General features: G+C 45.1%; 3 protein-coding genes across 10 annotated transcripts; all 3 read left to right on the forward strand.

The window, feature by feature from the left end:
- Positions 1-675: 675 nt before the first annotated feature.
- Positions 676-11413, forward strand: LOC146258275 (uncharacterized). 7 transcript variants are annotated; one of them, XM_084671472.1, is made up of 14 exons: positions 854-928; positions 1099-1139; positions 1339-1505; positions 2517-2652; positions 3719-3905; positions 6022-6186; positions 8580-8667; positions 9245-9369; positions 9538-9599; positions 9969-10035; positions 10190-10274; positions 10440-10515; positions 10612-10680; positions 11286-11413. In XM_084671472.1, exons 3-14 carry the CDS (start codon positions 1362-1364, stop codon positions 11396-11398), a joined length of 1317 nt encoding a protein of 438 aa, XP_084527598.1. In that variant the 5' UTR covers positions 854-928; positions 1099-1139; positions 1339-1361; the 3' UTR covers positions 11399-11413. The 7 variants fall into 7 exon arrangements, with proteins under 7 accessions (XP_084527600.1, XP_084527596.1, XP_084527602.1 ...); XM_084671474.1 differs by lacking the exons at positions 854-928; positions 1099-1139 and adding an exon at positions 676-816; XM_084671470.1 differs by lacking the exon at positions 1099-1139 and having other exon boundaries at positions 848-928.
- A 1824-nt stretch (positions 11414-13237) lies between these two features.
- LOC146258276 (uncharacterized) lies at positions 13238-18937 on the forward strand. The gene is made up of 10 exons (XM_084671469.1): positions 13238-13419; positions 13526-13580; positions 13684-14173; positions 14641-14768; positions 14900-14989; positions 17305-17392; positions 17573-17688; positions 17786-17907; positions 18173-18272; positions 18611-18937. The coding sequence occupies exons 1-10, from the start codon at positions 13238-13240 to the stop codon at positions 18671-18673; spliced, it is 1434 nt and encodes a 477-aa protein (XP_084527595.1). The 3' UTR covers positions 18674-18937.
- Positions 18938-19878: 941 nt separating this feature from the next.
- LOC146258277 (serine-threonine kinase receptor-associated protein-like) lies at positions 19879-23893 on the forward strand. 2 transcript variants are annotated; one of them, XM_084671479.1, is made up of 10 exons: positions 19879-20201; positions 20391-20635; positions 20737-20872; positions 21388-21469; positions 21863-21935; positions 22055-22154; positions 22287-22424; positions 22871-23007; positions 23149-23298; positions 23486-23893. In XM_084671479.1, exons 2-10 carry the CDS (start codon positions 20524-20526, stop codon positions 23548-23550), a joined length of 993 nt encoding a protein of 330 aa, XP_084527605.1. In that variant the 5' UTR covers positions 19879-20201; positions 20391-20523; the 3' UTR covers positions 23551-23893. The 2 variants fall into 2 exon arrangements, with proteins under 2 accessions (XP_084527605.1, XP_084527604.1); XM_084671478.1 differs by having other exon boundaries at positions 20512-20635.
- The last annotated feature ends 62 nt before the right edge of the window (positions 23894-23955 follow it).

Here is a 23955-nt window from a genome sequence, read left to right on the forward strand (position 1 = left end):
GCCACACAGTGCGCGCAGCCTACATTAATATATTTACTGTCTCTGATCATTCGATCCCTCGAGTCTCATGCAAATGGCAGTCAAATTATAGGCTTTCTAGCAGGCATAGTAGCCTACATAGATGCGAGGCACTATAAGCTTAGGCATGGGATAGACAATAGTAATGCTGGAGGCAATCCGCTACTGTATTTCCAATGAATGTACATAACCATGTAAATAATTTTCCGGTGCTCCTAATGCAATTCATCAATACATATTTGCATCTCTATTTGCTTCTGTTTGACTAACCCAACCCAGTTTCTTCGCGCGCAACTGGATAAGAGAGGCTATTCAATAGAACAACAAAAAACACTTACTTCCTGGAAATCGTGATTTGGAATTCAAACAGGTGGAGCACGGTACACTTTTAATTGTCTTCAGTATTCTACTCCTCCGAAGTGATAATAGCCTTTGATCCCTTCAAATCCACGCGACAGGCCACTTCATGGCCGCTTACTGACTGAAAGCGAACGAGTTGCCTTCCAGCACCACCACACTTTGAACAGCTCCCATTGACGTCACAGCTCGCAGGCTACGATGCCACTCCCTTTTCATAACGACCACCGCCAATCGAATGGAAGAAAGTGATGAACCATTACAACTGAACTGAACTCGCAAGCGGTAGTACCGAGAAGTAGCTAAGCAAGTGCTTGTTTTTTACTAGCTTTCTAGATTGTGTATGTGTAAAAAAATCTCACTCTAACCTCAAGACAGCCAACCTACTCTGCAAAAATGTGTTCTTGACAATGACCATTATAGGACTTCATTTCCCATAAGGCGAGTGGTAGGGGATAATACTGTTACCATAGTTACTATATACAGTGCAGAAAAGTGCAGAAAGTGAACCGTTTTAAAGCTAGCTGGGGAAAACCAATATTGTGACCGGCACGTAAGATAGACCCACAAAATATTTACTTGGAACAGCTATTGTTTCTTTGAAGGTTTATTGTACTGTGGCTTGAGAATGCAACTTTGCTACTGTATTAACATATCAGTTAGTAGCTATCTCTACTATACGCTCTCAACCAGCAAGACACCGTACTCTACTGTATTATACAGGAGATAGCTAGCTCTAACTTTTTCTACAGTGGCTAGCCAAGGTGACTCATTTAGAATCGGACTGGGCGTACATTTGGCCATAAATTCTGTCTACAGAATACGTATTACAACTTGATGTGATGGAAGCAGTTCAACTAGACTATTGACATTCCAAAACTAGATGTCCAACGGTAGTTAACTAGCCTCTAATGTTGTTTTGTGTAATTGTGTCTAGCTAACTTTGATGTTACTGTTTTTCAGGACTTAATGACCAGTCTGCTAACATGGATGGTTGTGTCGTCCGTCTACACACAGTACATTTTAAGCCCAAAGTGGATGGGAGCCGGACTGACTTTACTGCCCAGCCCCTCCGAGTTAACTTCCACGAGCTTCTGGGAAGCTTAGACGCACCAGAACTGGTCACTCAGGTACCACACACACACACACACACACACACACACACACACACACATATATACCAAAAATACATTAAAACATAACCCTAATGAGCTCAAACATCATGCTTGTAAACCTATTATCCCACTTGGGAATTAGATTCATTATAAAATGCTTCAGTCAGTCCAAAGGTACACCCTGCTCTGTGCCCAGTGCGGATGGCAGGAATGGGGGTGTTGATCTCTAGTCCATGTACTGTACCAAAGTGGGTGGGTGAGTGTGCACGGATGGCACACTGTTAACTGCTGTATTTTCTTAGTCCGTGTCTACGCTTGTGAGTGTGGTCGTTGTGTTTATGTGTGTGTGGGCAGGACTGCTGGCGCTGAGCTCTCGTCCTATAAATAAATACAGTGAATCCTGTAGACGTTCACTGTAAAAACGCCACTGTAAGAAAGCCTGTATATGCAGTATGGTTATCTGGAAGTGTACTGTTGCCAGTATAGCTGTGCACACCTCACACTGACACATGAGCATGTGGCTGCATCCTGGTATGAAAACACGTCACTTTTTATTTTCCAGGAACAGCTAAGTAGGCTTTTACAAAGGCTTAATATCTGTTTCCTCATGCTCTCAGGATATGACTGGCTAGGACTGCACTCTCATTGTATATTGCTCAATGATAATGCATGCTCACGTTCACACACAAAACCACACATCCGCTAACTAACACATTGATCCTCACTCTGTCGCACACACAAACATTCAAATAAACAAACCATACACATTCTTTTAAGCTCCCCTTTAGAAGTTATCATTAACGTCTCATTTCCTTTTCGTAACTCAGCCTTGCCCCATCTCATCTGGCATGCCTATTGTTGGGTACATCTGATATAGTTGTGTGCGTGTGCATTGGGTGGGCTGGTTGCGTGTGTGCGGATGTGTGTCTGGGTGTGTGGATGTGTGTCTGGGTGTGTGGATGTGTGTCCGGGTGTGTGGATGTGTGTCTGGGTGTGTGGATGTGTGTCCGGGTGTGTGCTTCCCAGGTAAATAACCTAGACGTCCTGCGCGCTGTGGTGGCCCTGTTTGATGTGTCTCTTCCTGACGTTGGGGCCCAGGACGTCCATGACACTGTGAACAGCCCCGGGGCCCACACCATCATCCTGCTGAGGCAGCCAGCAGGTATGGAGGAACACTAGCCAGCCATAACCCTAACCAACCCTAACCAGCCCTAACCAGCCATAACCCTAACCAACCCTAACCAGCCCTAACCAGCCATAACCCTAACCAACCCTAACCAACCCTAACCAGCCATAACCAGCCATAACCCTAACCAACCCTAACCAGCCCTAACCAGCCATAACCCTAACCAACCCTAATCAGCCATAACCATCCCTAACCCTAACCAACCCTAACCAGCCCTAACCTTAACCAGCCATAACCTAACCAACCCTAACCAGCCCTAACCTTGACCCACCCTACCCAACCCTAGACAGTACACAGTTTGCACACTGCATGGATATTAGTAGGAAAACAGTCTATCCAATTAGGTGGCCCTAATAGTTTCTGTATTGCATTTTATTGTGAGATAACGCTATCTTAGTTTGGATTCAGCCAATTGATTTTTCCATTCCCCGTATTTCTTGACTCTGTCTCTGCCCCACCCCCACTAAAGAGTTTAGAATCATAACTGTCTCTGTCCCCTCAGATGTTCTAGAAGAGCTTAGAATCATAACTGTCTCTGTCCCTTCAGATGTTCTAGAAGAGTATAGAATCATAACTGTCTCTGTCCCCTCAGATGTTCTAGAAGAGTTTAGAATCATAACTTTCTCTGTCCCCTCAGATGTTCTAGAAGAGCTTAGAATCATAACTGTCTCTGTCCCTTCAGATGTTCTAGAAGAGTATAGAATCATAACTGTCTCTGTCCCCTCAGATGTTCTAGAAGAGTTTAGAATCATAACTGTCTCTGTCCCTTCAGATGTTCTAGAAGAGTATAGAATCATAACTGTCTCTGTACCCTCAGATGTTCTAGAAGAGTATAGAATCATAACTGTCTCTGTACCCTCAGATGTTCTAGAAGAGTTTAGAATCATAACTGTCTCTGTCCCTTCAGATGTTCTAGAAGAGCTTAGAATCATAACTGTCTCTGTACCCTCAGATGTTCTAGAAGAGTTTAGAATCATAACTGTCTCTGTACCCTCAGATGCTCTAGAAGAGCTTAGAATCATAACTGTCTCTGTCCCCTCAGATGTTCTAGAAGAGTATAGAAGCAGGACTCCCCCCAGCCCTCGACGGGAGATGGGGATCCCCCTCCTCCTCTCATTGGTCAAACGCAACAGAGAGGGCAGTTTCTCCCAGGTCTTCAGCGAATCAGAAGACAGTTCTGAGGAGAGCTCTGAGGAGCGAGAGGAAGGGGAGGCAACCACCCCACCCAGGTATAAAAGACAAATGTAGAACTCTACTCCACCCACACTCCTTTTACCTGCTGTGCCTACAATACTTCAACCTCCTCAAACAAGCCTGACGGAGCATGACATTTGTAAAATGCCAGGTGTGTTTCTTTTTTACATGGTGTACATTTACAATTCATTTACCTGTATTCATTTAGCAGACGCTTTTAATCCAAAGCGACTTCCAAAAGAGAGTTTTACAAAAGTGCATAGGTCACTGATCGTAACAATGAGATTGCCCCAAACATTGTGGGTAGCCAAAACATGAAGCACTCATTGTGAAAAACCAAATAAGTGCCAAAAGGGAAGAACCATAAGAGCATGTAGGTAAGGAAATTACAATTAAACTACATAAACCTCAAAAAGTGCAAGAGTGTACCTGTAGAAAAGCAAGCAACAATAATATATTTCATTTAAACAGCCAAACTTGTCATCAAGATAGAGCTTCCTCTATCTTACTCTAGAGCCTCAGTACATTAGTATTAGTTATTACTATTTTTGCTAATGTTGTCACACATTTGTATTGGTGCAAATGTTGTGATCCATCTGCCTTGTTTTGAATATATCACAATGGCTTTACTGGAATCGTCCTAATTATCAACAACTTTTTAATCATTTATGATAAATTTTAGTCATTTCAAAATAGATTGCCTCAGAGACAACTGCTGTGAAATGTCATTGATTTCTCAGAGTGATGGACCATCAAATCCATGAATTAATAATGCAGTGTGGGGCAATCCATTTAGAAGGCTAGGGTTAGGGCTCTCACTGTTAGGCCATCAGCCGTCCAGCCAACTGGGCTGTCTGAAGGGAAGCCCCAACGGGCTCGTAGAAACTGAGCGGATTGGATTGTGGAGTTTATTGGCAGTGTAACATTACAGAGGGGTTACCAGACAGAAGCCCTTCTCTCAAGCTCCAAGCTGCGTGTGTTTGTGTGTGTTTGGAGCTGGAAGGTTGTGCCACTGCATGTTGATGTGACAGTATTAGACAAGACAGAGTGAACCCGAGGCCAGACCAGGGCTAACACCAGCTACTCTGTTATAGGTAATGAGATTAATGGGGCTTTGAGGAAATCCACTTCCAAGTACTTCCACCACTGCTAGCCAAGTGCTTTCACAACTGTCAGCCAAATGCCTTCACTCTGGAAACCCAATACATTCTCAGTACTCATAACTTCTGTGGAAACTGATTACATGAAACTATTTAAGTAATCCAAGCAATTTCTTTAAGTAAATAATAATTTATACAATCTAGTCATTGATTCAATTAATATATTTGTAATATTAGTTACTTAAGAGATTAGATCATTATTGAAATAGTATGATGTAATCAGTTTTCACAAAAGTTTGAAGTTAAACCCTTTATCAGGGTTTTAAGTGTATGCTACAGATTCCCTCTTTCTGTGTTTACGCCCACTTTCTCCTTCCATCTCCCCCACCCACTTTTAGGGGCGCTTAGAAAACTTGATTTCCTGGAAAGGAGAAAGGCCCAGTCATGCTTCCTAGCCTGTCTGCAGGGTAGCTTATATCATCATCATGTAGTAATGGAGTTATGTAGCAGAACATACCACAGGAAACCGGTGCAAACAATGCATTTAAGAGGACAAAGGTCAAATATGCAGACAGGATATACAGTACCAGTCAAAAGTTTGGACAAACGTTTGACTGGTACTGTACACACACACACACACAGAGATAGACATACAGATACACACACACACACACACATACACACATATACACACACACACACACACCGATACACATACAGATACACATACAGATACACACAAGCAAAACACAGGTTGGCAAAGTGTCACGTTGTTCACATCACGTACAGTACCAGTCAAATGTTTGGACACATTTTCCCATTCAATGTGTCCAAACTTTTGACTGGTACTGTATATGATAAGTATCTCACCAGCTTGCCTCTGTACACCTCAGTTGTTCCATCTGGTGGTTGCTGTTCTCACAGTGGGACATCTCTCTCCCAGTCCCCGCTCAGGACGTCTTCTGCTGTGCTCTGTCCTGTAAACCTTTGTCGTATCTCTCTCGTGGCTCTCACATCCTGTTGCTCCTGTCACTTCCCGTTGGGAGCCTAGGTCTTCATGGGAGGTCTTCTGCCTGGGCCTGGAAGACTTCCTGTCTGAGACGCTGCAACGCCGGGCACTCCGCCACGACCCCGAGGACAACCGGCAGATACCGCCCGCCGCTGTGGGGGTGGAGTCGCTCATTGTAGCAGCCGCAACGTTCGAACTGAAGACCCTGTGAGTGAAAGCAGGGGGGGGGGGGGGGGGGGGTTAGCCTAGGTGGAATATATCAATGTGTGAGCAGAACTACGATATTGTTTTGGTCAGTAAAGGCACTGGAATGTGCAGGTCCCCATAGTATGATGTAAAAACAAATCGAGTCCTGAGATTACTTCCCATCTTCTCCCCCTCAGTGTCAGAACTGTATGAGTAGGAATGAAAATGTGAGTCTATGAAAATACTGTATGTGTACCGTGTATTATCTAGGCTCATGTACGATGTTGCTCAGAACCAAGTAGTTTAGCCTCCCATAGTTCAGTTCAGCAGCTCTCCTCCAGACCTTAAGGAGAGATGACCTTCTGGAACGGCCCTCTTTGTAGCCCTTTGTACTATTTGTACATCGCTTTGGATGTCTGCTAAGTGCATGAATGCTAATAAATTTAGGCTAGCTACTAGCTAGGTCCACCTTATTTTTCTACAGGTCTTTCATACCAGACCATTGCTCTTTGGGTGGGCTGGCCCTGCACTGAACCGCTTGGAAATCTCCAGGGAAACTCAGCAGTTTGGAACAGAGGTCAGGGGTCATGGGGGTGTCATGGTGACATGGTGTCATGGTGACCTGGTGTCATGGTGACATGGTGTCATGGTGACCTGGTGACATGGTGTCATGGTGACATGGTGTCATGGTGACATGGTGTCATGGTGACCTGGGTGGCACATCTGGGGCAGCAGGTTTAGCCTTGAAGTCAAGCAGACCTGAAGTGACCCCACTCACCCCCATTTTCTGTTAGTAAATATTTGCACTCCTGTGTCAACAGTGGTGTTGGAAACACCTGGAAGTTTGTTTCCCCAGAAAAAGGCACGCGTTTACTTTACACGAGCACCAGAGCAAGCTGCCATGTTTTCTACGTGCCACACCTTTGCCACTCTGGACTGGCACAACTGCGCTACCCAGTTTAAATACTTGGCCGTGGGGGACAAACAGAAGCACAGTGAGTCTTTTAGCTCGGTGAACTGCCTTCGCAGTGTGTCCAACACCAATACTAACTCTCTCTCTTCCCGTCATCAAACCTCTCTCTCAGCACATAGACCTTATTTATATCTTCAAACTGAGAGCAGCCTTGTCATTAGGAGTCTCTGTACGGGGTGCGGCTCCGCCCTTGGTGGCCCGTGTCCCACACCCTTTATCCTGTCTGACGTTGTGGGTTAGGGTTATTCCTAGAACAGGGCTGGACTCCGAGAACTTGAGCTGCACTGGGCTCTGTGTGTGTGCGTGTGTGTGTATGTGTGTGTGCGCTCTGGATTGAACTGCTCTAGGGTGGATGTTGAGGGAGAAATGTAATTGCTTCCTAATGAGAGAGCAGGAGTACCCCTTCCCCTCACCCCTGCCCCGCCCGAGGGTCGCCAACCTCTCCCTCTTCTCTCCCTCTCCTCTTCCTCTTCTCTCCCTCTCCTCTTCCTCTTCTCTCCCTCTCCTCTCCCTCTCCTCTCCTCTCCCTCTCCTCTCCCTCTCCTCTCCTCTCCTCTCCCTCTCCTCTCCCTCTTCTCTCCCTCTCCTCTCCTCTCCTCTCCCTCTTCTCTCCCTCTCCTCTCCCTCTCCTCTCCCTCTTCTCTCCCTCTTCTCTCCCTCTTCTCTCCCTCTCCTCTCCCTCTCCTCTCCCTCTTCTCTCCCTCTCCTCTCCCTCTCCTCTCCCTCTTCTCTCCCTCTTCTCTCCCTCTTCTCTCCCTCTTCTCTTCCTCTTCTCTCCCTCTTCTCTCCCTCTTCCCTCCCTCTTCTCTCCCTCTTCTCTCCCTCTCCTCTTCCTCTTCTATCCCTCGTCTCTCCCTCTTCCCTCCCTCTTCCCTCCCTCTTCTCTCCCTCTTCCCTCCCTCTTCTCTCCCTCTTCTCTCCCCCACCTCTCCTCCAGCTCAGCTCCAGCTGAATAGAGGAGCCTCCTGAACCGCTCCATGGCTGTAGCTGCTCTGTTTGTGTATGGTGGTACCACGGTTCACTGGGGGAACACAGGGGAACACAGTCAGCTTAGTTTAGACATCCAGAAAAGGTACAGTGTTATGCCTCCTTCTGCCTCGCTCCAACCACCCCTTTGCCAACAGCTGAAGTTGATCTACAGCCTTACAGTAGAACGCACTGCATTACTGGCAGGGATCATGGGTGACTCAGCTACATTCGCAGTCAGCAGATCCCAAAGTCTTAGCCCTCTAAGAGCTCTAAGTCACAGCGTATGGCATTCAGTGATTGAAATACACGATTAATAGCCATATCCGTGGGTTACAAATACAGTGTTGGATGTGTGTGACCACAGATAAGGTAGAGGACAGTGCTGACACAAGGTTGTGAGGTGATGATGATGAAGTCGATGATGTTGAAGGTGATGATGATGACGATGAAGAGATGCTGCCGTGTCTTCCAGGGCTTCGGGAGACAAGGTGCTGCAGCTGTCCCTAATGGCCACCAGGAAACGCTACAGGAACTGCGGAGTGGGACGTTACATCATCGAGGTGACCTCTCAGCTCACCCGCAACTGTGCTCCCAATACACACTCGCAAACGCGCACACACATGCGAACACACACACACACAGACCCACGCCCGTGCGTCTACACACGCACAAGCCTGAGGTACCTTCGAGCTGGCTCCTATCTGTGTCCTCCCATCCTTTGCTTCGAGTAAAGCCATCTTTACTGGTTTGTCGAAAATAACTGAGATGAAAAAGAAAAGAACTGAGCGCTCCACTAGTTAGAGGACCTGTCAGAAGGACAGCATATTAGAGGTTAGGCCCGCCTGATGGAAACGAGCATGTGACCACGGGCCTGGTCTGTGTGCTGCACGGCGCCTGTGATTAGCGGCTAGGGTGTGTCTCTGACGGGAAGCTGGGCCACGGCCCTGGATGCTGTCGTCCTGGCGCCCCCTGCTGGTCAGACCAAACGCTGCCAGAGCCGACGATCCCCAGAGCTGGGTGTGAGGGTGTCCTCCTCCCACCACCAGCCCCCTCCTTCTCCTATCACCTGTGTTAGGAGGGGACAGGTTGACATGCCCCCCACCCCCCCTGTGGTCTCCTCTCTCTGCCTTTCCCCAGCTGCTGAAGACCCAGATGGTGTGCCCTCCCCACAACGCTTTCCTGGCGCACGCCGACTCGGACGCCGTCGAATTCTTTGCCAGCTGCGGCCTCTCCGACGACGCCCTTCTTAACGACAAGTTCAGGTAATACACGCACGCGCGCCCGCGCGCCGCCCTAGCCCCTGCGCGCCGCCCTAGCCCCTGCGCAACCACCACAGTACGTACACGCGCAGCAACCTGATCGCGTGTGTGATGGGAGCACCACGGCGTGGAGGCCGTGTTTCACGTCTGTCCAACGTTGCCGTCCTTCAGGGAGGTGAGGGATGAATGGACCAACACCACTCTGATGAGCTACCTGCCGCCGTACTACACAGGTGGTCTACCTGCTCTCACACACACACACGCACGCACACACACACACACACACACTCACACACACTCCTCAGTACCAGCTACACCGCTCATTTGGACACAGCACATTCCAGTTCAAATGAGGGTGTTTAAGGTCATGTTTGTTAGTAATATTACATATTTGGTGTAGGGTTCTACTAATTGAGTTATCATTCTGAGTGCTTTTGCCTCACAAGCCAGTTTTATTGCGTTAACAATTTGGAGAAATCGTCCCCCCCTACACCCAACCCCCCCATCCCCTGCCCCCAACCCCCCATCCCCTGCCCCCAACCCCCCATCCCCTGCCCCCAACCCCCCATCCCCTGCCCCCAACCCCCCTTCCCCCCATGCAGAGTCTGAGAGTCGTAGCCCAGGGTTCTCCCTGGTCCTTCCAGAGCTGGAGAGAGAGGTGGAGCAGGCGTGAGTCTGAACCAGTACAACACAAGAATACGACACATTCATGTCCACACGCTGCCAGGCATAGTTCCTCCACTGTCTCCGCCAGTGACTACCCGTTCACCTCCTGTTCACAGAGACTCATGTTTGCCCTGTGGTGTGTGTGTGTGTGTGTCAGGAAGAACACAGCTCTAGAAGCCTACCAGCAGCAGGCTGTGTGTGTTGCCAGGCTGGTCAGGGAGGTCAAGACCCTCAGGGAACAGGTCAGGCACAACATACAACTATCACCCCTGGACTAACTCTAAGCAACTGTAATCTAATCAAGACTAACCGGCCCACTAATTGCCTCAGTGGTATTATCGGTTGACTGTGCCCTTTGTGTGTGTGTGTGTGTGTGTGTGTGTGTGTGTGTGTGTGAACTCAACCAGTTGAAACTGCAGAGAAGGGAGGTGGACAACCTTAATGATGAGCTGGGCAAGGAGAGAGAGAGACGCCACAGAGTGGGTCGGTTTCATTTGTGTCTTTTCATCTGTGTGTGTGTGTGTGTGTTTTCGTTTGTGTGTGTGCGTGCTTACTGTGTACGTGTGTGTGCGTTTACAGAGCAGCAGTTCTTGGAGTATAAACTGAGAAAGACCAGACAGCTTATGGAAAGACAGGTGATAGACTCGGGTGAGTGCGGCTGCATTAACTCTACATATCCACCACAGTCCTGTCATTTACAAATCCCTTGCTGGACATACTAGGTTCTACTGCCAGGTTACTACCACTGCGCTTTCTCTTCTGTTCTACTGCTGCTACTGCTGGATAGTGTAGGTAGCCCTGAGAGAAGCAAACACGGTTATATCAATACAGTCTTAATTGATACTCTCATTGGAAATGAGAAAGAAAGGCAAGTTGATCGTGAAGAGGTTGCCACATGTACTCGCTGCTATGGACTTTTAACTATGAGGAGCTTTACCGAAATACCGACTGGCTGTTTATCTCAAAACCTACATCGACTACAAATGCTGTGTTGGTGTTGACACTACTAGCAATCCAATTCATAAAGCATTATTTAATGACACCAATATAAGCACAAATCCAGCAGGGATCCTAATGTCATTAATGCTAAAGAAAGCACGGTCTTGTCTCCTTAGCTACGTCCTCGGGTGGAGATGACACATTCAAAATGGTCCCTAACTGCCCTCCTCTCTACTGTGGAGTTGAGTGGAGAGCTCTATTGCTAACTCTGTTGTTCGAGCCATCTCATCCTGCCATGGTGTTTGTGTCTTTAGACGATGCGGTGGATCCTCGTGTAGAGTGCCCCGGCCCCCCTCCCAGCCCCCCAGGCCTGGGGCAGCTCTCCATGGGGACTGAGGTGCTGCAGACTGGGGCTGGACGTGGATAATAGGCCAGCTGGTAGGTAAAACTAACTCTAACCTTACCGTTTTGAATATACTGGACATTTAACTTGAATTGTTTTATTTCACAGGGAGAAAAGAGACTTCTCCAAGACCATTATCTTCAGTTTGATTTGTGCATTTTTATTGGATTGTTTGTGTGTGTTTCTTTAGGATGCTGCATTAAGTTTAGCTTCCGACATCTACCTCAGAAGAACATAATAAAGTGAATTACAATAACACCAGCTTGATTTGTTGACGGTGCACAGTGTATTATCTACAGACAAAGTGGGGTGAAGGCTTTTAGATGGGGAGAAGGTGGTGGAGTGTGGGCTGGAGGTCACATGCCCCAATGGCTGTTTCATCAGCCATAAATCTATTTGAGCTTATCATAGATGAAATCTATGTTCTTAGTACTTATTTGTTATGTTATGCCAGATTGCTTGCGTTGTCTTGTCCCAAGAATTTCAGTGCCCAGTCTGACCTTGTGTTGTAATATGCACCTGACAATAAAAAAAACTTGAAACTTGAAATCCAAACCGTCCGTTTGGACATATGGCTGATTGACAGGAGGAAGGTGAATAGGTGGTTAAGCGAGGGGTGGAGGAGTATCTGGAGAGGAGGATTTACTCATATGTGCAGGTGTATGTGTGTATGTTGGTGGAAGGGTGGGTGCAAGGGTGTGGATACTGGAACTTTGGATGTGCATTCCACTGAGGCAGAGTGAAGACATGGCCCTTTACAGTGCAGGGATGGCGGCCATAATTGTGGGGTGGAGATGGATGGAGGAGGTGCAGGGTTTTGTTGGTATGGAAGGGGGGGGGGGGGAGCCACCTCACGGAAATTAGTCTGTGCAGGTTGGGATGTCTGAGATCAGGGAGACGGGATGGGGTGCGATAGAGGTTGTTGTGGAGTAGGGCATAATGTAGGTAGGCAGTGACGGCCCAGACACTCCTGCACAATAGGTGGCGGTGTATGATTCGGCTATTTCAAAGAAGAAGGAAACCCTTATTGCCTCTTGCTTCATGGTAGTAGTTTTACGTATTTTTTTCAGTCGTTACAGATATAAAAATGTTCTGTATTCAGCATTAGGTACGTTCGAGTTCATTTAGCACTATACTCTTTCTGATGCTCGTGGGCCTGACCCATCTTGTTTAGCACATATGGTATTTTAGCTGGCTACTAGTCAGTTAAATAGCTAGCTAGTGATTCAGTACTGCAGCTAGTTGATTATTGTTAGCTCTTAGCTAGTGAACTAGCTGTTTGTGGGGATAAACTGCTAGCTAAGACACTAGTAGCCTACATCTGATGAGTGGTTTATTGCATTACCCAATTTGTATTATCTTGTGTAGAAAGCCATATTAGCAATATAAGCTAATCTACTATATAAACAATGCTTCGCATGCCATATAAAACAACCAGTTTTCATTTATATATTGGTTTATTTAGAGCTAACAGGGACAGTGTCCATTAAAAGCTATTGCTGTAAATGCCAAGAGGTAAACCGTCTTAGCCAAATGGCAATTTTTCGTCAGGGAAACATGTTAAAGAAGACCGGAAGCATAAGTACTACATGAATCATGTGAAATTCGACTGCTGTTTTTGTTATCTTGAGAGACCCCTGTTGTTGCTTTCAGACAAAAATGACAAAAATTGTAACATTGCAGGAAAATCTATAAAAATACAAATATATATTATATGTTGTAGATTGTTGTTGTTTTTTTTGGAACAAATTGTTTTTGATGGGGTTTGGAAATCTTAAATTTTATTTTTAAATTGCGATTTTCTTATGAATGCGATCGTTTTTATTGCGCAACCATACAGGTGTTGTACAGGTGTGAGTGGCTATGGATCGTAAACTGGAGAACTCAGAACCCAGCAGCCCACCCTGGGACATGGCGGAACCAGACACCCCTGGACCCCTCAACACAGCTGTTGTCCTGGAAGAAAACGAGTCGTTTTATGGCGACATGGTCAGTCCTGGTCGCAACCCCAACAACTCCTCTTTCATAATCTATGAGACACCGAGGTACAGTATAGCCATGTTACTCGTTTGTTGTTGTGTACTGTAGATATCAGTAGTCTGCTTAATGTTCTGTCATAGATTCCTAATTTTTCTCTGCTGTCTCTTGCAGCCCTCGGCGCTATCGAAGGAGACACCTTTACAACGGAGCTGAAAACAGTGCCACTGTAAAGTCCTTACATTGTGTAAATTACATTAGGGATACCTGCACATCTAATTATAACTATGTTAAAGCATAGCGTGACGGTTGGTTTTCTCTCTGCTTGCCAGGTTTCTTTCCTGAGCCCTCCGCCTGTTGGGAACACGCATGTTACCCCTAGCACTCATTTTTCCAAACGCAGGAAACTTTCAGTACCAGCCACTAGCTTGAGAGGTGAAACCAATCCTACTTCTTGGAGAACCAATGGATTTATACCTGCATCATCTTTACTTGCAACTTGGCTGGAGCCCCCTCGTCCACCACCCTCCTCATTAATGTCGTCCCCGCCCTCTCTTGGCTCGGAGGTGGCCTCGGAGGGGGTGATGGCAGGGGAAGGGTTTTACTGTAACACTCAGGAGCCCATGGTGGGTCCTACAAGGGAACCAAGGCACTGTCGAGGGAGGAAACGAACCTCGAAGCAAGCTAACTCCAGCTCTGCTAACATGACTGAATCCAGCTCCCAGGCATGTTCGTCCACTGAAGACAACACTCACTCCACATCAGCCCCATCCACAAGGAAGAACAGACTCAGGAAGCCCAAGAAACTTGCGTTTCCCACAAGTAAGTGGCTGTTAGGACAATAACCTGGTGATTGCATTGATTCCTGGTCTTGGTTGATGTTGAGTTTTATTTGAAGCTGTTTTTAGTTAACTGCAGGCCATGTTAAGAGTTACATTTTAGGAGGATGGTTCAAATCCAGGGTAACCTAACACAATCACCTTGTGTCAACGATCATACATTTTATTGATACCACAATTAACATTTCCCACCATCAGAAATCTGTACACAGCAAACAACATTATATATATGGTATAAAGCAGATTATATATGACATTTATATTTATGAAATACTCAGTGATTGAATTGAAACTATACCTAGTGGAGGCAAAGAGTGAACCAGAACCTGTAGAAGCAGCTTGCAAGTGAACCTTTGTGGGTGTGATTGTTGAACTGCATAATTCATCATGAATTAGTAAGCTAGAGCATGAGTGAAGTCCATTCACCATCACTTTGTATTGCCCCACCAGCTCAGGAGCAGCTGGCCAAGCATGAGGAGATAGTCATCAGCGATGATGACAACAATGATGTCATCCTCCAGGCTATGGTGCAGTCTGTGCAGCTGAAGGAAGATGAGGCCTTTGCCCGAAGTCTCCAGGTAGGGAAACGCCTTATTGTTAGTAGGTGCCATCACTTAACTCTCACTCATCACTTAACCAATCATTCGTCACAAAGCGTATCCAAGCAAATTCCATTAACTCTAGACGTTTTTTTTTTCACTTTCCAAAGGAGCAGTTTGACCGAGAGGAGCAGCAACAGCAAAGCAGACAGGAGGCCGTCAACTCCCTAAGACCCCAACTTCACCATCACAACTATTCAGTAGGTCTAAAAAGTGTACCCTCGCTTGACAATAGAGGCCCTGCTCGCCGAAACATTTCTGGTCAGAACTCTCCTGTTTCATGTTTCCTGTTACTCAGTCCTGATTGTTCTCCTTGGGAATAGAGGTTTTAGAGTATGTGTAGCTGGTAGTGGTCGCGCTTGAGATGTCGGAGGTGGCGGGGTTCGATCCCGATTGCAGGCAGACGTTGGCCGAGTGTACCTCTAACGGGGGCGTGGCCATGTCTGTGAGCCAATGTCTTGGCTCATTGCAAGCTTATTGCAAGCATCTATGCACTGATTCTCAGTTCGTAGTTCAAGCACACTCCCAAGCACTACCTAACCACAGTGTGAGATTTCCGAATGGTCTCCAAACCTGCTGGTGAGCAAAAGGCTCTCACTCTGAAAAGGATACAACTGTCCTTCACCATTTTCACTATTGCAGACGTAGTGCCATAATTGGACCACATCTGAGTTTCCCCACAAGAGTAGTAGTAGTTATAGTAGTAGTAGTAGTCTATTATTGTTACAGCACAAGTACAGAAGTACCAGCAACATCGCCTGTCGCATAGTAAAAAAGCTAGCGAAAGTGGCAATCCCCCCGACCATACATATACACAAACATACACCTGACAAGGGGGTAGACAGGACGGGAAGACAAGGTTAAAGGAAAAATGTCAGCATAACATGAGGAGAGGGGAGGATAGAAAAAAAAGGCAACCCCCAGACTATGCTCCTAGAGGAGTACAGTGGGAACAGGAAAGAAAAACCCCTCAGCAGATAAGCACATACATTTTACAACATTACAGAAGCTCATGACTTGCAACGGGGAGGGGGGTGGGGCGATGGAGGTGAGCCAGCCCCGCCTGTCACACTGGGGGGGACAAAGCAGGCGAAGGTGTTGGATGGGGGAGAAGGCCTGGATTGTCGCCTTCGCCTAGGCCACAATCAGTCAGATTCTCTGTCCGCAGGATTGTATTGCCATGGAGACAGCATCGACCATGTCCCAGACAGAGACAACAATACACAGGTGGAAAGGGGGGAGGGAATGCAAGAGAGTCTCTCTGCAGCGCTCTTCAGGGGAGTTGTTGTTCCAGCAACGGCCTTGGCCAAGACCTGTGCTGGTTGAGGGGGCCGAAAGCAGATAAGATTGGGATTTTTGGTTGAGTAGCCACATTCCAATTTCCATGCCTACTCATTTCCTTTTTCCAACAGGTCTCCAAGTCGGTCCAATGTGGTCCTTTGCAGAGCCATGACTTTCTCCATGGTGTTATCCATATTGCGTTGTATAGCCACAGTTTGAGCGCCAACAGCTCTGCCCAGCGCATCAATCATGTCGGCCAGCCTTCGGGGGCTTTTGACAGCTGTTACCATTTCATTAATCTTCCGATAAACCAGGGCAGCACCCAATCCAATCAGCAAAAAGCCTGTAATCATGGCTCCAAATAGGTAGATGTCTTCAATGTCCTCCACGGACCGCTAGGCACAAGACTTGCCACTTCTTCCACGCATCCATCGAGTAGCCAGCTGCACACGTCCCGGCAGGACAGTCAGGTTCCCCCGAACCCAAACTTCTCGTCGAGAAGATGGTGTCAATTGCGTTGAATGACCAGCTGATCAAATCCATGATTTTAGTTCGGAGAGCGTCTCTCAAGTATAGGATACAAGACTAGACTAGACCATACGATAGGAGCCAAGCAGGGAAGGTCAGGGGGAGGAGAGGGAGAGAAAATGTGACCGCAATCGTCAAGAGCCAAAATAATTTGTTAACAACCAATCAGGTATCCCTTATAAATCTCCAAAGTCAACTCTTGACAAAGGATGTACTCAAAATATACTGACGTCACAGCAATAATTCCCCAAGTAACAATAATCCATATACGCCTGTCTCCCACCTTCAAAAAACACTACCTTGTGCATAAACAACACAAGGCTACTATTGCATTTGTATGCATTCAAGACAATACATTAGGATGGGCATAGCTCAAGGGTTGAGCAGGTCCCAGGTTAAATCACACAAACTGAATTAGATTCCAGGAGTTCATAAGATTTTCATTAAAGGGTAGAGTGGAGAATGCTGCCACTGCTTGGTCTACTTGTGACAGGTTGGACCCTTCACAACGCACTCCATCTCGGCTAGTAAAAGTCACGACCAACCCATATGCATTCAGAAATATCAAAGGTCAAATGTAAAAGTCATCAAATGTAAAATGGCAGTAACCATGATGTGCCTGCTGTCAATTTGGGAGCCAAATGTTTACTTTGTATGTACAGCTTCAGTATGTGATAAATCTGGTTCTCTTCTGCCTTTCCCTTAGTATGATCCTCACTTTGCATTGGGCTGGATGTCTCCGTGGGCCGCTGCAGCGAACCAGGCTACTTTTTCTCCTCTAGTAGCTGAATTCGGTGGGTGTACATTAACTTTGCAAAACACACATGACTGTTTAGCACAATGTTTAGGAATGAGTTGTGCGGGTGTCTGTCTGGTTCTCGTCGTCTCCGAAGGAGACTGTGTCTCTAATGATGTGTTTGGTTCTCGTCGTCTCTGAAGGAGACTGTGTCTCTAATGATGTGTTTGGTTCCAAGACGGCGTGGGTCGGCGTACAGGAAGAGGTCGCTCCCGTGGTCGTTGGCGTCCCAGACATGAACGTCCTTATCTCGCCGTGTTTGACCCCAGAAATCATATCGGAGACGACTATGAGGTACAAATGAGGTTTCGTGTCAGCCTATTTGTGAGTTACAAGAAGTTGAATGGTGTTTTGGATGTGTTAATAATGGTGCGTTCATCTTATTCTTCAGGCTCTCCTGGCCTTTGAGGAACATCAGGGTGCAGTGGTGGCCAAGAGCTCCCTGAGTAGGAGGGAACTGGAGAGTCTGCCAACCAAGACCTACAACCCAGCACACAGTGCTGGAAAGACCCAGTGAGTTTCAGAGCAGCAGTCACACGATGACATGTTCAGCGCACTGCATTTCATCAAGCTTCTTCCTCATTTGTCTCTGCAGGATTCCCCCAAACGGGGTGCATTTCCCTTAACATGTTTCAGTTCAGCAAAACTGTGTCATGCTCCATTTCAGGGCCTGGTCGTATACTGACAGGCATTCCATTGCATAGAACTAGAGGCGTTTACAGGCCTGCTTCTACAGCCCCTTACCCCAGCAGTCAGTGAAGTTCCTCTTTTGTTGCAGGTGTCAAATCTGTTTCTCAGACTACACAGAAGGGGAGGAGCTAAGGATGCTGCCCTGTCTCCATGACTACCATGTGCAGTGCATAGACCGCTGGTTAAAGGTAGTTCTTATCAGTTCTTTGAACGGATGATGGTGTAAGAGTTATTGTGATTTGATATACTGTATCTTGTTTGAAACTCTTCAATATATCAGCAGGCATGACAGCAGGCATGATTTTTGAAGTATAAACATAGTTGATCGAGCTATTACAAAAAGCTTCCATAGAAGCAGTGTTTTAATGCAGTTCAATCAAGTGTTTTTGAAAAAGTTGAAATTATTTTTACATCGTTTACGTGGGAGAAACGTATACTGGTAATAGTAATTTAAAATGCCAAAGAAATGTCAAAAAAAATATTATCAAAATAATAATTTCTATGTTTGTTTGTTTTTTTTCTTCAGGAAAGCACCACTTGTCCTATATGCCGAGCTGATGTATCAGAGATGAGAGCAAATATGGTTTGATGAAACCCTTAAGACCTTGGAACATGACCTCTACCTCAGTAGAATGGAACCTCTTAATTTACACAAACATAATCCATGATATACACTTGGGGTTGGTGAATCCATTCATGTGTTTTCTAGCTGGACCCTAGATCAAATCTATTCTTTTTTTATTCGAACTGCATTGTAGTTCCTCCTGATGTTAACTCTACTTGAATGAAACTCAGGTTTTGTTTTGTCTGGCTTGTGAAGATTTTTATTAAAGGAACTATATTTCTGTCGAAATGTTGTTCAACTTCATTATAAAAACGTCCCATTCCTCTCTTGTAGTAGTACTTTTTAATGGGCCTGTGTTTCCTCAGACTTCTCACTGTCAGCTGGGATTCTTCCCTCAGTCAAACCCAGAAGTTAGTTCTGCACCCCTAAAGTAGAGCTGTTACATAAGAGCAGAATAGTAACCATAAACAAATGGGTTCATACTTATGGTCATCCTCTCACAATAGTCAACTAATAATCTAAACAGATGCCAACTTGAAACCCATTGGAAACATTTAACAGTATACAGCATTTTGTTCATTATATTTTCATAATTGTATACCAAGACAAAGGACATTGCGTTTTGGATATATAGGCTATTGTTCAAGGTAACGTATGTTTTAGCCATCCAGAACATATAATAATTTCACCCCATATCTTATTGAGAAGATTGTGCAGTGTACGCCATTTCACACATATTTTTGTTATATTCACAATTAAGATGATGACAACCCTATCAATGTCGACATTGAATAATCGACCAAACAACTTGGAGCAAATTTTCCGAGAAGAATGGCCTAAATCAATCAAACTGCAATAATGGTACTTAACCCAACAGAAGTGTAACTCTTGGTGGTTTTGTATTTTTCTTTCTCAGCATTAACTCCCTCGTCAGCTCAATAATTTATTTTCAGTTTTAGTGTTTTAAACAAAATATCTTAACATAACAGATTTAAATGTACCTTATGCAATTGAGAATATTTATTGTTGACAACTTTTGGATTAAACTGGATATAAATATTTCCATTGTAGACTTAAATGTACCCCGAAACAGCCTTAAACTAGCCTTAATTTTCTGCATAAAATCGTGTGTCGAGAACTAGTGTTTCATGAGTAAACAAAAACGTTTGTTTCCAAAATTAGAATGTCAGTTTTTTTCAATCTGTCCCATTGAGAGGTGACGTTGTGAACTGACTTGTGATTTGTTTGTTTTTTACTAGTGTAAAACCGCTATCATCCCCCTAAAAAAACTGTCCTTGTCTGCATAATTGTCTGAATATATTTTCCCCTAACACAAGCCGTTCTAGACATGTTGTCAGCCCTCTCTATGTAGCCTAGCTACTTCCTCTGTGCCAAAATTGTGTGCAACTGTGTCTTCACACAGCGTTGCTAGGCTAGTTAACAAGCTACAGTGTAGCCGGCAGTGGACCGCTTTTTGCGATACCACTGAGCTGATACATTGGATTTGTCTTCGATTGACCTCTTACATGGCTTATAGTTAGCAGCGAAAGTGGTGAGTAGTAATATGTAGCTAGCTAACAAATGTGTATGTTATTCGTGCAGCAATAAAGCACACCATATTGCTAACGCGCTATACCTAGCTACTACAGTGCGTTTCAACGCGTGAGTTAGCTTGATGATGAAGCCCCGTAACTATTCTGATACTAGCTATAGTATTTAACTTGGTCACATTTTGTTTCAGATCAAGAATCATTGCAACACAACTCTTTGTCTTCCGCTTATATCCCTTGAATTTAATCAGCTTTTCACTGTACGTTGTAGTAGCGTAGCTCGGTAAAATAGCTAATCCAACGCTTGTACAGTTAACGAGCAACATGGCAATGAGACAGACACCCCTTACCTGTTCTGGACACACGAGACCAGTTGTGGATTTGGCATTTAGTGGAATAACACCTTATGGATACTTTCTCATAAGTGCTTGTAAAGGTAAGTTTTCCCCTCAACAACCCTCACGCAACACTATACAATGGACATAATATGCACATACACTTTGTTGATATACTTCTGTTCATATTGTGTCCATATAGATGGCAAACCTATGTTGCGTCAAGGGGATACAGGGGACTGGATTGGAACATTCCTTGGCCATAAGGGAGCGGTGTGGGGGGCCACTCTGAACAAGGATGCCACCAAGGCAGCAACGGCTGCAGCAGACTTTACTGCGTAAGCATATCTGGCATGTGGTTGACTACTGAACTCAGAGCTAGATATTTGATATAATCAAACTGATCCTACACACAGACGAAAACACTGTTCTTAACATTATTGGAGTGGTTCGCAATGGTAATTTTTGTTGTTGAAGTGCTGCTATTTCCACATGAACAAACATCTACAAAAACTAATAATAGTACATAAAGTATGACTTAACACGGCTGTAACTATCCTCACAGTATTGCTCTCTGAACTCATGGCAATACTGCCCGGCTTAAATAAATTTCACTTGCAGCTAGAATGCTAAATCTAGATAACCCAAAGATACCCTATATACATTTATTAACTATTTTCAAATTGCTGTCAAATGTAAATTATAGACATATTGGTCACTGATGAGCACAGTGTTGATTAATAATGTTTATGGTTATTATGTCTGCTCTTAATTGTGTTAATCTTCCTCAATGAGTCATCGCATGTAAAAGTGTCAAGTCCGACAATGACCCCTGTCCCTTTTTCCTCTGTAGGAAAGTATGGGATGCAGTGTCAGGTGATGAAGTCTTGACCCTGGCCCACAAACACATTGTCAAATCTGTAAACTTCACACAGGTAAGAAGTGTGGCTGGGGACTACCCTTCATTGCATCTTGATTTAGATCTCACAGGATTCAGGCTACTGATCTCAGAGATTATAGGCACGGTAGTTCTCGACTACAATTGCTTTTAATACTTAATTACGTTTTTAATACTGTATTTTCCTGCTGCCTAGTGTTTAAATCAACTACAGGGATAATAGTAGAGCCAAGGGATTGAGTGGTTTTAAGGGCTTTTATGTGCTACATGGAAAAGGATTGTTAGTTCAATAATTGGTTAGAAAGTCCTCGTGTTTTATTTAAAAAATCTATACAGATCTATTGTGAACTCCAGGAGGCAGAATTTGCTGCAATTTATGATTGGATGTCGAATTGTGGTCAACGGGAAGCCATTGTGTTGACTTTTCTAGGACAGTAACCACCTTCTGACAGGGGGAAACGACAAGGTGCTGCGCATTTATGACTTGAGCAAACCAGATGCGGGTAAGCTAGGCTGTCAAGGTTTTCTTTTTAAACATTTGAATGTTAAGTGTTTGATTTAATTCCTGTATATTTGTGACTGTGCACACATCACGTGCGTGTGTTGGGGGTGTATTTTGTAGAGCCTCAAGAGATTGCTGGTCACAACGGTGCCATCAAGAAAGCTTTGTGGTGCAATGAAGACCAACAGATTTTATCAGCTGCCGACGACAAAACAGTTAGGTAAGACAATTACTTTGCCCTTGGCCCTGGCTAACCCTGCGGAAACCCATCGAACGAATATATAAAAACACAACACATCAGTCATTCTGAGATGAAGAGTCGCAGTGACATGACGGCAATGTTGTTTTTCAGACTGTGGGACAGGAGCAGTGCAGAAGTGCTGAAGAGTCTGTCCTTCGATGCATCTGTGAGCAGTATGGAGTACATGCCCGATGGACAGATTGTTGTCATTACCTACGGCAAGACCATTGCTTTTTACAATGCCCTCAGGTATGTTGGCATTAGAAGCTGCTCAATGTAGGTCATATTGTGACACGATGTGGGAAAGACTGAACCGGAGTAATAAGAGATAAACCAAAAAGTCCACATAGCCAAATTAAAGGTTGATATGGGAATTTCACCATTTGGACACTAGAGGGAGACATGCACATGTGTACAAGCATGAGCTGCAAAAAGAAGCAACAGAGGAAGTATAGAGGCTCTGCTTGGTGGATAATGCCTCTTAGGATACACAATAGTATTAGAAATAGTATCATAAGCCTATACTGATAAAAGTAGGAAGAAGTTCTGCTTATACAGCGCATTCGTCTTCAGACCTTCAGCATTAACATGTACTCAACAATTTAGACTTATAATTTGTAGAAGTTCATTGGAGGACATCAGCCTTGTAATAGTTTGGCTCCAATCTATAAAGGCATTGTTCCGTTCCTTCTCAGCCTAGAGCTTATCAAGACAGTGGACGCTCCAGCCTCCATCCACTCTGCCTCGCTTCATCCAGAGAAGGACTACTTTGTTGCAGGAGGAGATGACTTTAAGCTCTACAAATACGACTACAGCACTAAGGAGGAACTAGGTAAATATCTCCCCCCCCCCCCCCTCTGTATTTGTCTAAACATCGAGTTTGTATAATTTGTATTTAAGTCGGTTTGAACTTTGACGTGACATGCTGGTCTTGTTGGAGAAAAAAAAACTTTATGATGATATGTCCATGTAGAATCATACAAGGGACACTTTGGGCCAGTCCACTGTGTACGCTTCAGCCCAGACGGAGAGCTTTATGCCAGCGGCTCAGAGGATGGGACGCTGCGACTGTGGCAGACAGCTGTGGGGAAGACTTACGGCTTGTGGAAATGTTTACTGCCAGGTGAGGGGACTTAATACCTGCCCCTATGCAAGGGCTCTTAGTAGTCACTGCCATTTATCTTCATCAGACCACTTCTTTACTGGAGACGTTCTGTGAGCAAGTACTTCATTTTATACTGAGCGAAAGCAAGGATAATTACTCATTTTCACAGTTTCTTTTGTCCTCTTAACTTTGCATTGTTTTACAGAGGAGTTGATTTCGGAAAATTCTGAGACTACCTACCCTGCACCTGCTCCTGAAATCAAGGCCTGAGATGCAAAATAGCATCTAACACCCCCACTATCAACTGGTCATGCTAGGAAGTGAGTAGAAGAGATATCAGTCTTCTGAGTTGGGTACCAGCAATTCAGGGGGCAAGACAAGTCTGTGAGCTTTTGTCTTAACAGCTGCTTTCGTCCATGATGTCATTTGAGTGTAATTTCCCATTGCAAACCACATTTGTGGCTTTCTTGCTAAGCAACAGATTAGTTTTATGGATTAACATGACAAGAGAGAATTGTTTACATTTGCAAAATCTGAGTTCTATTTTAGAACTCTTTTTTTGAGTGTTGATCCTGGATTTCTTTGTTAAATTAAACTGTTTGTCATCTCTAAATATGGACTTGATTCTTACACCTTGTGGTTTCATCTTGATGGGGTTTAGCAAAGAAAAACGTT

Source organism: Hypomesus nipponensis, chromosome 14 (assembly GCF_054491055.1).
Source record: "Hypomesus nipponensis isolate SF chromosome 14, ASM5449105v1, whole genome shotgun sequence".
Lineage (NCBI taxonomy): Eukaryota > Metazoa > Chordata > Actinopteri > Osmeriformes > Osmeridae > Hypomesus > Hypomesus nipponensis.

Coding starts and splice junctions, on each gene's coding strand:
- LOC146258275 (XM_084671474.1), top strand. CDS start 1,362: ATGGATGGTTGTGTCGTCCGTCTACACACAGTACATTTTAAGCCCAAA. Junction 3,906..6,021: donor GAGGCAACCACCCCACCCAG/GTATAAAAGACA, acceptor TTGGGAGCCTAG/GTCTTCATGGGAGGTCTTCT. Junction 10,036..10,189: donor GAGAGAGAGGTGGAGCAGGC/GTGAGTCTGAAC, acceptor TGTGTGTGTCAG/GAAGAACACAGCTCTAGAAG.
- LOC146258277 (XM_084671479.1), top strand. CDS start 20,524: ATGGCAATGAGACAGACACCCCTTACCTGTTCTGGACACACGAGACCA. Junction 20,636..20,736: donor TCTCATAAGTGCTTGTAAAG/GTAAGTTTTCCC, acceptor GTGTCCATATAG/ATGGCAAACCTATGTTGCGT. Junction 23,299..23,485: donor GTGGAAATGTTTACTGCCAG/GTGAGGGGACTT, acceptor ATTGTTTTACAG/AGGAGTTGATTTCGGAAAAT.
- LOC146258276 (XM_084671469.1), top strand. CDS start 13,238: ATGGATCGTAAACTGGAGAACTCAGAACCCAGCAGCCCACCCTGGGAC. Junction 14,769..14,899: donor CCTTTGCCCGAAGTCTCCAG/GTAGGGAAACGC, acceptor CACTTTCCAAAG/GAGCAGTTTGACCGAGAGGA. Junction 17,908..18,172: donor CACAGTGCTGGAAAGACCCA/GTGAGTTTCAGA, acceptor CTTTTGTTGCAG/GTGTCAAATCTGTTTCTCAG.